The sequence below is a fragment of the Nematolebias whitei genome, chromosome 16 (genome assembly GCF_014905685.2).
Source record: "Nematolebias whitei isolate Nwh7 chromosome 16, NemWhi1, whole genome shotgun sequence".
Classification (NCBI taxonomy): domain Eukaryota; kingdom Metazoa; phylum Chordata; class Actinopteri; order Cyprinodontiformes; family Rivulidae; genus Nematolebias; species Nematolebias whitei.
Window position 1 is genome coordinate 20233738 of NC_056513.1, and position 14263 is coordinate 20248000.

Here is a 14263-nt window from a genome sequence, read left to right on the forward strand (position 1 = left end):
AACTACTACTACTACAGCAACTACTACTTACTACTACTACAGCAACTACTACTACTACAGCAACTACTACTTACTACTACTACAGCAACTACTACTACTACAGCAACTACTACTTACTACTACTACAGCAACTACTACTTACTACTACTACAGTAACTACCACTTACTAGTACTACAGTAACTATTACTACTACAGTAACTGCCACTTACCATTACTACAGTAACTATTACTACAGCAACTACTGCTACTACAGTAACTACCACTTACTATTACTACAGTAACCACTACCAATACTACTACTACTACTATTAATACTACTACTAGCACCACTGCTACTACTACTAATACTACTACCACCACCAGCACCACAACCACTACCACTACTACCACTACCACTACTACTTGTGTACATAATTTTGTTCCATGTACCACGAGATGGTAATGACAATAAAATTTACTTGAACTACCTACTGTATACCTACTTTTCGGTTTTTCACTTATTGCTGGGGGGATGGGGTGGGGGGTGGGGGGGCATGGTCCCCTAAACCCCGTGATAAATGAGGGACTACTGTATACCAAAGTCAGTTAGTCATGGCAGCCATCTTGAATTTGGTGGGCTGCAAATCAATTGTTGATGTACATCCAATGATTACTTTCTGAGAGGTTCAATAAATCCATAACATATATTTTGCTAACAGACAGTACAACCACAGGCATCTACTTTTTGTGGTGATGGACAATTTAACTTCACAACAAAACTTCATGGTTGATCACTGTTTCATAAAGTAGTTGAAAGGTTTAGAGGCAAAGCAAGTGACAGTATCAAGCCTTAAACTTGTCTGGCCTTTTCTTTCACAGATTTGAAGACAACAGAATCTAATAAATTACAGATTTTGGAATGGGAGGGGCAACAACAAGCTGATAAGAGGTTTGATATTGTACTAAAACAAGTATTTCATTTATTGAAGATACAACTTGTGACATTTAAGCAACGGAATGGTCAGATTTAGAAATTTTAGATTTTTAACGTAATGAAATGACCAAAAGTAATCATTGAACAGTGCGAAATCAGAATGATTGACAGGACAACAGTGTCCTCTGGTGACACACCGGTGTCAGTGACCAACATTTATACACAACAGGAAGACGACATGGTTTACTTCTTTACAATCTGTATTGTTTACCCAGTTTCTTTAAGCTGAGATCGTTTGAACAGAAGTTGATTCAACTAAGATTAGGATTAGTTGAACTGCATCAGACAGCGTCCTGTCCTCTTAAACATTAATACGTTACTGTCCACTGTCACTCGCAGTGTTAAATGTTTTGTTAAAGACTCACAAGTGTGTGTGTGTGTGTGTGTGTGTGTGTGTGTGTGTGGGGGGGGGGGGGTTGCATCCTGGCATTGTGTTTTTTACCTTTATTTGAAAACGCTTCACCTGGGACAAAGTTCCATGGGAAACCATCATAAAGTTTGAAACCAAGTGAATGTGCGGCTCATGTTAAACTAAATTTTTTATCTTATTGATGATAAAAATCTTTAAATCCAGCTGAGTGTCTGTATTTAATTTGTGCATGCTGCAATTATATTCACAAGGACTATTTTTGATTTGAATATTTCAACATCTGTGGTGTCTGTTTTTTTTCTTCTGTAGGTCAAATACCTTGGCCCATCCTGTCCACCTCCTCCCTGCAGACGTCTTCCAGGCGGCTGCGGAGATGGCACAGCGCTTTTCTGGCATCACTGAAGGCCTCCGTGGGCGGTCTGAAGGTTCTGGAGTGCTGATCAGAGGTGAGACGGATGCAGAGCAGAGGGGCCGCCTGAACCAATGAAGACAAAAGGTGGAAAATAAATGACAGTTTTAACCTGTAGTCCCACTTAATCTCTTGAACAACTGCATTTGAAAACAGCACTCAGGTCGGTGCAGCTTTTTAATCCCCACTGTGCTGACTCATTCTGTTCTCTTCTTCCCCATGTAACTGGTGCAGACTCCGGTTAATTCGCATGACCTCCAGGACGTACCAACACTTAAGATCGGCCTATAATGGTTAAAGTGCCAAATAAAAGAAAACAACAACAACAAAATATCATAATAAAGGAAATGTCATAAATAACAAAGGAATCACTAGAGAAATTGCAAATGACTGCTGGTATGTGCTGAAAAAATTAAACTGGGTTGTTGAAGTTGTAACAAAAAGCAGAACTTTAGCTACAAGCTAAAAGAGGCAAAATGCTAGCTAAAAACCAAAATGAGCAAAACACTAATTGGAAGATAAAAAAGTAACAAAACATTACTGAAGGGTAGCAAAAAGCTAGCAAAAATGCTAAAAGTAGCTAAAGACTAGCTAAAAGCTCAAATTAGCATAATGGTGGTTAGAAGCTAAAATGGCAAAAAGCAAGCTTAAAATCAGTAAAATTGTAGGCAAAAATTAAGAAAGCTAAAGCATCAAAAAGCTAGAAAAGTTACCAAAATCATCAAAAGGCTAGACAGAAGCGAAAAGTAGCAAATAGCCAGCTAAAAGCTAAAAAAGTTAAGTTGCAGAACAGTAAATAAAAGCTTGAAGGAGGAAATTGACTAAAATCTAAAAAGTAACACAAGAAGACAAAAATAAGTGAAGATTCAACACGATCTGTTGGTTTCCTTAGAAAACTTTTACTAATTGGCTTTTATAACGTAAATGAATGTTTCTGTTCAGTGCCCCGAGATAACTTCTGTTGTGACTTGGCGCTATATAAATAAACTGAATTGATTTGAACAATTTAATTTATTTTTGTTCATATTTTAAACTAGTTTTAAGTCTTTAATTTTAATTTAATTTGAATTCTCTGTGGAGTTGCGAACAACAGTACCGTAATTTAATTTTGTTCACTTCTTTTTTCTAATTAATTCTGTTTTTTCCAACTCCAGTGTATTTTTTGTCGTTTCTCAGTCGCCTTCAACATTTCCTAGTAATTGTTGAAAAGAGATGCCAGCATCAAGTCTCTTTCCAGAAACCTCCTGCTTCCAAGTCATCTTCTTTTATGCCTGGAAAAGACAACCACCCATCTCACTGATCAATTAATAACTGATCGATTACTTCTTTGACTTGTTGCTTTTTTCTGAAATAAACACTGCTCTTGTACGTTCATTCGTATCCTAATGAGGTTGCTTACAATTTTATTAAATTCTTTCTGAACCCAAAAGTTTTTTCCCTCCCTACTTGTAAGAAACGAGTGCTGTCCTCAGTTTTCAGCAGCTGGCTGATCTCCTCGTCTCTCCTCCTCAGCTCCTCCAGGTCTTTCTCCAGCAGCTCTATATCTGCAGCTGCTCTCCCGACCACCACTCGTTCCTTGGCCTCCAGCATCACTCGAACCTGCAGTTTCCCACAGATGGGATGAAAATATCACAAAGCAATCCGTTTATCTTAAAGTTACTATTTACGTTTTTATAAACGAATCTTAGTGCACAACAGTTTTTAACATTTTAACATGCAAATAGTTGTAATAATAATTATTATACCAGGAATGGAAGTCCCGTGACCCAAAATGGAATAAACGGGTAAAGAAAATGGATGGATGGATGGAATGGAAGTAAACCTTAATGGTTTTGATGCAAGATTTTCTAGCAGGTAGGAGTTACACGGTGCATAAGAGGTCGCTGTCTTTTTACTTGTCCGAGGCGAAGCTGAGTGATGGATCCTGATGAGTGGAATGAGCACTTTTATCCACCAGGTGCAATGGCAGAGTCAGGGGGTGGCCAATGGTGGCCTTAGCCACCATAGACTAACCTTCGGCCACCCCATCCTTTTGAGGAAACTATACTTTTAGGCAATTTAAAAACTAGAAAGCATAGTTTTCTCAGACTGAGGTGAACAGTTTACAGATACAGTACATAAGGAGGTGGCCATCTTGAATTTTGACATGGAAACCCAATTTTCGATAGTGACCTTCAAGTAGTCGCAACAAAATGGACACTTGAGTTTTAAGTTTTTCAGCTCACAAGGACAAAGAGTATATCCAATTCCCCTCTTGGCTCCAGACAGGTGGCGACACAGTCTGTCCGTGCTCTGTCTTTGAATTTCTGCATCTTCCCTTTCTGTCTTTTGTTTGTTTCATTCTGCTTCTAGTGTCATTTGGTTCCTTGTGTATTTTGACTCTGTGTTTCATGTCAGTCTCCACTCACTCCTCAGTCTGCCTCTCCAGTCTTCAGTCTTCATCATTCACACCTGCCCAGGTGCTCTCATTACTCACTCTCCCTCTGTCTTACAAAAAGCCTTTCTCTCCTCCACTCTTCGTCCGGTCATTGTTCTGCTGCCACAGACTGCACGGTCCTCCTGTCTCTGGTTTCCGAGTTCCCGTCTGAGTCTGTACCCGTCCTGCTTATGCCTGCCTGTTCCTGTTGTAAGTTTTTGTTGCCATGCCAGCATTTTGTTTTTGTCGTTTAAAATAAATATTTTTTTTTATTTTAAACTCCTGCTTCGCCTGCCTGCCTGCAAATGGGTCTGAAACTCAAGGATTGTGTCAGGTGGATAATAAATTGTAGACATATATACACAAAACCATAACATGCACATGTCAAATGAAACCATTAAAAAGTTATCAGGACTACGAAAATTGCTACCGTAACTAGTAACTACCTTGATGTCTTTTTAAGTCATCGCAGCAGTCATTATAATTAATGGTAGCGATTACTAGTATATAAAGTTTATGCTTTTTTTAATGCACTTAGAGATAAAATGTTGTTTCTTGATACTTTGTTTAAACACAGGAACTCAAATAAGGGGACAGTTTTAACTTATTTTAAATGGTACAACAGCTGCTGTTTTCAGGTCTACTTCCCTTGCGACTGGTGTAGTTTTGAGAAAATGACATCATTACCGTCGGTTTTTATGTTGCACACGTTTGTAACGTCACACCCCATGTTCATGTTTGTGCTGATGTTCAATGTTTAATGTTATGAGTGCTTAGTGTATATTTAGTTGATGTTTTTCTTAGTTCATATCTTAGATGTTATTACTGTTTTTCTTATACATTTTATTGTTGGATGTAACTGGGACCCTGTGTACATAATTTCGCTCCACCACATGTACCACATGAGGTGCGAATGACAATAAAGAAACTCTGACTCTGATACTTCTAGAGTCGGCTTCTCACCTCGGCTTTAGTTTTCTCCAGGCGTTGTGCCATGTCAGCAAACAGAGCTTCACTGTCCTCCAGGACTGCACACGCTGACACCTGAAACACAAACACGATAAACAATTAAATAGTTTGAAAAATGGCACCTTCTAAAAAATTAGTGAATGTAATGGACATTCAATTTAATCAGGGTACTTAAAGTGCTTTACTACACAATCTGTGCCCTCACAGAACTCTCATGCATCTCTACAAATCTAATCTGAGTAAATCATTCTATAGAGTCAAATTAGTGCTTTAGATCCGCGTCCCCAACCTTTGTTGTGTCACGGACCGGTTTAATGTCAAACACTATTTTCACGGATCAGCCTTTAAGGTGCGGTGGATAAATACGACAAAATAAAATGATACAACAGGCATAAAAACAGGTATTTTCTAAATATAATAATAAACGTGAATCCACTGTGTATGCAACTTTATTAGCAGTGTCCTCGTAACATCGCGCCACCATCGTTACATGAGTAATGGCCTCCCAGCCCCACACTCTCTGGTCGTAATAATAAAAGTTAAACATGCCTTCAACATAAGATACACCACAAAAACAAATATAAAGTGCATGAAAAATACAACCAGTGGTGTCGTCTATGCGATACTCCGTATACCCACCAGAAAAGCTTGGGAACTTCAGTATACCCACTTAAAAGTGCCCATTGACACAAGCCCATATTTCATTGGCAATGATACATGGGCTTGTGTCATTGTCAACACATTGGGAACATTTTATAAACACAATGAGTTGGTTCAACTGTTTTTTGTATAATTAATACTTCTGTACTTACTTAATACTTTAACATGTTTTGCTTTGATACAGTTTTATAAATATTATAACATGTTTTTAATACAAAGACAACTATTGCACAAAGGTACATTTATTCAAATAAAAGCATCAGAGATATTTTGAAATGTTCAATATGTTTAAAAATCAAAATAAATTAACGATTACAGTACTAACCGGTGTACTTTGGTTTCTAAGTACAGTATACCCACTACAAAACTATAGACTACACCACTGAATACAACTCACCATAGCGAAATCAGTGGGAGCCATAAGCTTATTTCTGTGCGACGGTCCCATCTAGGGGTAATGGGGGACAATGACACCCAAAGTGTGTTGCTTACTGTGTGTCCAGTCTGCTCCGTAACTTTGTTTTGGTTGCTGTCACTACAGTAAACCCTGATTCACACAGATAGTATGTTGGAAATGACAACAGGGTTTTCAGTGCTGTTGTGGCAATCTCAGGGTATTCTGCCATGACTTTAACCAGGGATGCTTCTCCACCTCTGCGTCCAAACCAGGACCTGATGGGTAGACCGGTGGAAAAGTCAAAGTCCCTCTGCAGGCCGCTGAAGGGAGGGAGGCCAGCTGGAGCGAGAGCCGTCTGAAGAGACGCCGTGCGGGGTGGGCGTGGTTGGAGATCCTGTCTGGAGCTGAGGCATCTCCAGGAGAGAAAGGTCAGAGAGCAGGGAGAGCTGGCCAAGGTGTGTTACCAGCGGGAGCAGCCCCTTGAAGAAGGTAGCCATGTGATCGAGGCAAGCATCTTGACCTGCGTCAAGAGTGAGTCATAGACAGATGTAGCGGAGAGAATCCGGTAATTTTCCAAAATAAAACATAGTTCAGAATCAGATACTAAACAAAACGGAAACGATGCAAGTTTTGTATTCTTTCTATGTGGCCCGGAACCAATTGACCAACGGAACGGTACCAGTCCGCGGCCCGGGGATTGGGGACCACTACTTTAAATCACATTCAAATTTGTACGCATCCTTTATGATTGTCTATTGTTGTCTTTCTTGTCCACTGTTGTCATGACTCTTTGTTAAAATCAGGTCTCTCTTGTAAATGAGTCCCCAAGGCTCAATGGGATTAACCTGTATAAATAAAGGTTGAATGAATACATCGACCAGATACAAACTGGAGGTAGGCCTGTCACGATAACAAATTTTGCTGGGCATTTGTCTCAGAAATTATTGCGATAAACAATATTGTTTGAAATTTGACGATAATTAGTAATTATCGTCAAATTTAAGAAGAAATGGTGTTTAATTTTTGCGTGTAGTACCTTTTTTGACCACGGGGATGGCAGTATAAGACCGCATGAACCAATGGATGGATAGTGAGGGAGTAAGAAGCATGTCTCTAAAAAAAAAAATGGGAGGGAGGCCCCTTGACATGACATAAATGGATAAATGGACTGTATTTATATAGCGCCTTTCTATCTTATCGAGGTATTCAACGCGCTTTACACTCCAAACTGTGTCCTTATTTACCCATTCATACAGCACTCTATAGATCTCTACAAGCTAATTGAACAAATCATTCTAAAGAGACTAATCAGTGCTTTAGATCACATTCATACATGATGGGACACACATCAAAGTTATCGAGGAGATCAGCGTTTTGCCCTGAGACACTTCGGCATGTGACTGCTGGTGGATTCAAACCCCCAACTTGCATTGGAAGACGACTGCTCTAACCACTCAGCCACAGCCACCCCATGGGCTGTCTCTCCTTCCTGTTTTTCGTTTCTCAAAATGGCGGACACAGTGTGGTTTGAGCTCTTTAGCATAGCATTTTTTCACACAAATCTTTTAATTTATAAAAAAAAAAAAAATCAGTAAACAAGTTCTCAGCTTCTTTTTGCAGAAGAAAAACAACTTTTTACACGAAGGCACGGGTTTCAACCGTGAATTTTGGAGATTCGACAAGACGGAGGGTTCTCCTAAGGTTGGCCTGTTCGCTTAGCTCGTAGCTTAGCTTCTCAACTTAGCTGTTTTAACAAACCAAAAACGCGATTTTGGATGGTTAAAATGGATTTTAAAGAGAAAAAAGAAAGGGAGGGGTCAGTGAAGAGCACCGGAGTTGAGCCTTTTGTCATTCAGTGTCTTCAGTAGAAAGAGAGACACGAAGAAACGATGAAGCCGATAAATGAAAATGAGGTTGATCTTCTTCTTCTTTCGGCTTTTCCCTCTTCAGGGGTCTCCACAGCGAGTCATCCTCCTCCACCTCACTCTGTCCTCTGCATCCTCTGTCCTCACTCCAACTACCTCCATGTCCTCTCTAACTGCATCCATATATCTCCTCTTTGTCTTTTTCCTGGCAGCTGCATTTCTAACATCCTTCTATCAATATACCCACGGTCCGTCCTTTTGACATGTCCAAACCATCTCAGTGTGGCCTCCCTAACTTTATCTCCCAGTTGTTCAACCAGTGCTGTACCTCTGATGATCTCATTCTTATCCATCCTTGTCACTCCTAAGGAGAACCTCAACATCTTCATTTCTGCCACTTCCAAGTCTTTTTGTCAGTGCCACTGTCTCCAGACCATGAGGTCGATAATTTTCATTTATCAAGCGATTAATTGATTTATTGTTTATCGTGACAGGCCTAATTGGAGGTGATGAGAGATTCAGTATTTTACCCAGGAACACTTGGATATGTGATGATTGGTGGAATTGAACTCTCTTATTGGAGGACGACAGCTCTAACCACTCATCCACAGCGAGATTCAAAAGAATGGTGAATATTAAACAGCAACCATCAACTGACAGTTGATGCCATTTAGTACTGTATTATGCACTTTAACAGCACCTCTGAAAAAGTTATAGTTTTCTGTGAGGTAAAACAAACAAAAGTTCCATAATTGGATTGATTAATTTTATTGATTTTTATCACCTGCCACCAAAAGGTGGAGGAGGATGATAATGTTTTTGCCCGTTTCTGTGCATGTATCTGTTTGTTACCAAAATTATCTCATGAAACGCTGGACACAGTTTAATAAAACTATTTAAAAACTAATTAGTGGATGCACATCTGCTACTGATTCATTCATTATACATTCTGCTACTTGTTGCGCAAGATTTTTAACTTTTATATTAGCTGCTGGAGACAACCTTGATTGTCTGTTGGTAAAATATTGACTATCAATCGTTGGAAAGATTTTAATAAAACTTTCAGAAAGTAATTGGCTATACATCTATAGCCGATTAACTTTTGGAGATAACCTAATTTAAAGTGATCACCACAGCTAATCAAAATGAACAAAGACAGGATTTGTTGTAACTGAGTCTATTTTACAGACACTGAGGTAAAATTTATTGTGGTAGTAACTGGGAGAAAGAAAAAAAAAAGAAGATCCTGAAAATGCTCAGGAGAATGGATGATTTTATTAATTGGGGGGGCGGGGGGGGGGGAACTAGGGCTAAAACAACTTTTCCAAAAAGAACTGATCAAATTCGTCCTTTGGAACAGAATTTTTGTGTGTGAAAAAAATATGAGTCTCACTCTTTATCCAGCCCAAAACGTTACAGAATCAAACACTAAAAAGTTAACATTACATCGTGAACGCACGAGCTTAAAAATGGCAATGAAAATGTTTATACGAAATGAAAGATTTTTGTTCTGTCATAGGAAAATGTATTTTTAAAGACACAGAAATTATTTTTTCTTTCCTGTCGGCAGCTCCCTTCTTCAGGGGTGGCCACAACAAGCAAACTTGGCTGAGGATTTAGCAGTTGTTTTACACCAGATGCAACCACAGCCCTCTGTGTGGAGCAGAGGGCTACCATCTAGGGCGTCCGGGGAACAGCTGGGGGGATAAGGGCCCAGAGTGGGGCAAATGAGGGTGGAGGTAGGTGTGGATGCTTCACCTAGCCCACATTTTGATGTAACGGTCTGGGGATTCAAACTGGCTACCTCCTCTACGCCACCACTCCAAGGCTCTAAACCCCCCCCTCCCCCAGGTGGCAGCCGTCTACTCCACACAAAGGGCTGCGGTAGCTCCCTGAAGGAGGGAGGAGCAGAAAGAAAAAAGTCCGGAGTACCCGGAGAAAACCCACACATGAATGGAGAGAACATGCAAACTCCACCCAGAAAGGCCCTGGGCCAGAACTTGATCCGGCGACCTTCTCACTGAGAGACAACAACTCCACCACCTGAGCCACTGTGCCGCCCCAGTTTTGATTTAAATAGATAAAACACTGACATTACTATTGAAGAGTTTAATCGTACAAAAATCTAAGTGGAAACTCCGCGTCATTACACTGAAAGTGACGGATTTGTGATTTTCCATCCTCTGGTCTGGATTCCAGAGATGATCTCTAATCCTCTGTGTGGCTGGACAGACTTCTGTGAAGTAGACTGAAGGTGTTGGATAACAACGCTTCATTTAGTCCAAGTAAATCCTGTGCACACCTGTTGATTTCTCAGAGCCATCAATAAAACAAAGACGGTTTGACTCTTTGGGAGTCTCAGCTTGGTGTCAATAATTAGTACGTTCTTGGAAACTCCCTGCTGATGATGACAACGGGTTTACAAAGAACAGTGATCACCCTGGCTGTGTGCGTGTTGTTGTATTTGTTACCTTCAAGGAATCTAGGGTTTGTTGAAGTTCTTCTAGATCTCGCTCTCCAGTTCGGATCCTCCCCTGAAGTATCCTCTGAGACTCTTGGAGCTGGAGCTGACAGTCATAGAAACAATAATGATTTATTTTATGCACTATGTTCCTCTAAATTGTCTTTAATGTGATTTATGGACATGGTATTTTCCTAATATCTGTCGCCCTTTGACAGTCAGTTTGATTTAAACATAGTAAAATGTTTTATTTTATTTGTACATTAAGATCGAGTGGTCCTTTTCACAAGAATTTGTTCAAGTTCAAGAGTCTTTATTATCCCCAAGGGGCAATTTGTTTCACAGTCAGTAGACACACAAAACGTCCTAGACATTAATACATTAAAATAACAGTACAGAATCATCATTGTTTATTAAGAAGCCTCATCACTACAGGGATGAATGAGTTTTTCAGTCTGTTCGTCTTACATCTGGGCAGCTGCAGCAGAGAGCTGCTCCAGATGAAAGCAACAACCTGAACTCACCATGGAGTGGTGATCAGGAGCTGCCAGAATCAGCCTGGCCTTGTTCACTGACCTCACCTTGTGTGGGTCAGTGAGGTTCTGTAGAGCTATGTGATCCCAAGGCTATGATCTTAGAAGATTAAAGCTGACATGTATTACTTTGTTTAAAAAAAAAAAAAAAAAAGTACTGCATGTAAAAAAAAAAACAGACTCCAAATATCTTCTAATGTTTTTAAGAAGATGCAGGACTTTTTTTTTTTTTTAACAAATTCCAAACAATATTGTCATAATGATAAAGAAGTATTAAAACAATCCTGCAAAATCAGGTTAAACAATTGTAATGCAATAAATAAAAACAAGCACTGGAAGTCCGGAGAGTTTCCTCATTAAAAACACTTTTTTTTTGTTTTTTTTTAACAAAAAACATACAAAACAAATTCACATTTTAACAAATCTATTTCAACTAACATATTAAAACTAAACCTCCCTATCAATACCATTCCCCCCCCCCCCCCCCAAGAATAACATATTAGTATAACTTCTGTATTCACAACATCAGCATATATGAACAATTGAACAGGAAACGAGACAGAAGGAAAAAAAAAAAAAAAACTTAACCTAATCACATTAAATTAAGATTTTTAAAGCAAAAATTAAACCAGGGGTTTATAACAACTTAAATTCTGAAATGATAGAGAAAAGTTTGATAGCAGGTCTGTTTTTTCTTTAACCCTTTGATGCAAAACATGGGTCAAAAGTGACCTGGATGAGTTTTTATTATCTATATCTTTGCAATAAATTAATTTCAGTATTCAAGGGATTCCTCAATTAACTTGTTTTTGATCATCAGACATCCTTATTTTATTTTTTTCCTTTATTACTTTTTGAATAAAAACCCTTTTTGTATCACTTCAAATGCACAAAATGGGTCAAAAACGACCCGGATTCATTTTCCAGTTTACTTCATGTATGGCTGTTTCTGTGATATACTTTGAAATTAATTAATTTTATCATTTACTTTTTCCAAATCTGCAGTAAATATCTTGGTTTTGTTTAGCACAAAATCATAATTTTTAGTATTCCATTCTTAAGTTATGAACAAGCACAGCTTTTGTAATTCTACATCAGGTTTACACACATGGGTCAGAAACGACCCGCATGCATTTTCTGCAGCGTTTGTTGGGAACAACTCTTTCACCAGTGTCCCCTCTGGCTGAGAAGCTCCTCAACAACAACCTGAACATCGTTGGGACTCTTCACCAGAACAAGCCTGACCCATCATGAAGCCATCCAAATCATGGGAGCTTCATAGCTCGGAATTTGGATTCCATGGTGAGCTATGTGCAGGAGAAGGGAAAGGCTGTCGTCCTACGGAGCACCATGCATGACGACAAAGCAGTAGATAACAGCGTCAGAAGAAGAAACCAGAAGTGATCCAGTACTACAACAAAACAAAAGGAGTGGACACAATGGATCAAATGGTTAGCAACTACACATGTGTGGAGAACAAGGGGGTGGCCCATGGTTCTCTTGTACAATATGCTGGATGTTGCCACACACTGTGCCTACACACACTTCAGTGCACAACACCCTGATCATAGGCTGGTGCGAGTAATGCACGCCGACTATTGATCAAGGAGCTGGGCAAAGAGCTTGTCATGCCACATATGAAGAGGCGCATGGAGGGCACACCCAAACTCCAGAAGCATGATATTGAGGAATGGGAAGGTGTGGATTAAAAAAACACAACACACACACAGAGGACATCAGACAGGAGGGCCAAAGGAAGAGGAAGAGGAAGAGGAGGTGCATGGAGGAAGAGGAGGTGCCCAGTTTCGAAAGATGGAAAAGCCAGCAGCTGGTGTTCCCAGTGCACCAGCCTGTGTACAAGGAGCACGAACACTGATCATTTGTGAGGCATGCACAAGTTGAGATGGCGGTTTGTGTTCGAGTGACGCGTTCAATTGTGTTTTAAAAAAAAAGACATTTCACCAGTTTACAGTTGTTAAACCACAGATAAAGTTCAGTTCTGTAGCTGTTATCAGTTATCAGGAGGTGTGTGTGTGTGACAAAATGACAAACATGTTGCACATATTAAATAAATAACCGTTTGACCCCATTCACTGCTAAATTACTTGAAACCATTTTTTTATTATAATATTAAGACATTTGACTTTAAATGACACTTGGATGACCCATGTGTAGTAATATAAAAAGTATTTTTGTTCATAAAAGTAGGAAATAAAAAAAAAATGATATGTGGTCATTAAAAACAAGCTATTTAAAGAATACTTGGAATATTCAATCATAAAATGAATCGATTTAAAAAGATGGAGCCAAGAAAAACTCAGTCAGCATGAAATCACCTGGAAAACGAATGCGGGTCATTTTGGACTCATGTTGTGCATCAAAGGGTTAAAGATTGACCAAATAATTAAAAAAAAAAGAAGTCATTTTTAAACGCTTTTACAATTTGGAAGAGCTTTTGTAAAACGACATTTATGAATGTAGAATTTGGCAAACAATATAATATTATATCACAAACACCTTGGAGGCACCTGATTGAACTTCCGGGACAAATCCTCACCTGTCTTCTGGCTTCCTGCGCGTGCACCCTGCTCTCCTCCTCGCACGGAACCTCCCCGCATCCTCCCAGGTGGAGCTGCTGCCCGACCCCCTCCCTCAGCCGGAGTTTATCGACGACCTCTGCGAGCACCGTGTTCCTCCGCAGCACCGGGCGGGGGCAGAGCGGCTCGCGACACTGCGGACAGCTGTGGTGTCCCGGTGGCTCTGCCTGGTCCCAGTAGTTGTTGATGCACTCCATGCAGTAGGTGTGTCCGCAAGGGGTGGACACTGGGTCTCTCAGGATGTCCAGGCAGATGGGGCACCTGAACTGGCTCTCGGTCACCGAGATGCTGGCCTGAGCCATGTGAAGTGCTGAGCCGCCTGAACTCTTTGTTCTCCTGAAACTTGGCTGAACTTCCAGTTTGACTGACAGACTCCGACCGAGAGGCGCTTCTTCCGCGTACTCTGTATGTTTTTTTCTGCCCTCGGTACTGTCTTGCAGGCACGACCTTGCTCTAAAATTGCTCGTCTACAACTGGTCCAAAATGCTGCAGCCCGATGTTTAACTGGTACAGGCTATAGAGAGCACATCACGCCAGTTTGGGCCTCCCTGCACTGGCTACCCATTCACCTTCGGATCCATTTCAAAATTCTCATGTATGTTTTTAAATCAC

At 40.1% G+C, this 14263-nt stretch overlaps 1 protein-coding gene across 1 annotated transcript in view; it reads right to left on the reverse strand.

The window, feature by feature from the left end:
* The window catches only part of LOC119422928 (E3 ubiquitin-protein ligase TRIM11), an 18780-nt gene extending 4827 nt beyond the window's left edge, over positions 1-13953 (reverse strand). The window contains exons 1-5 of the mRNA XM_037690341.1: positions 13612-13953; positions 10532-10627; positions 5133-5213; positions 3200-3352; positions 1663-1819 (exon numbers count right to left, since the gene is read on the reverse strand). Coding sequence (XP_037546269.1) covers positions 1663-1819; positions 3200-3352; positions 5133-5213; positions 10532-10627; positions 13612-13953 — 829 coding nt within the window. The remainder of the gene's footprint in view (positions 1-1662; positions 1820-3199; positions 3353-5132; positions 5214-10531; positions 10628-13611) is intronic.
* Positions 13954-14263: the final 310 nt, after the last annotated feature.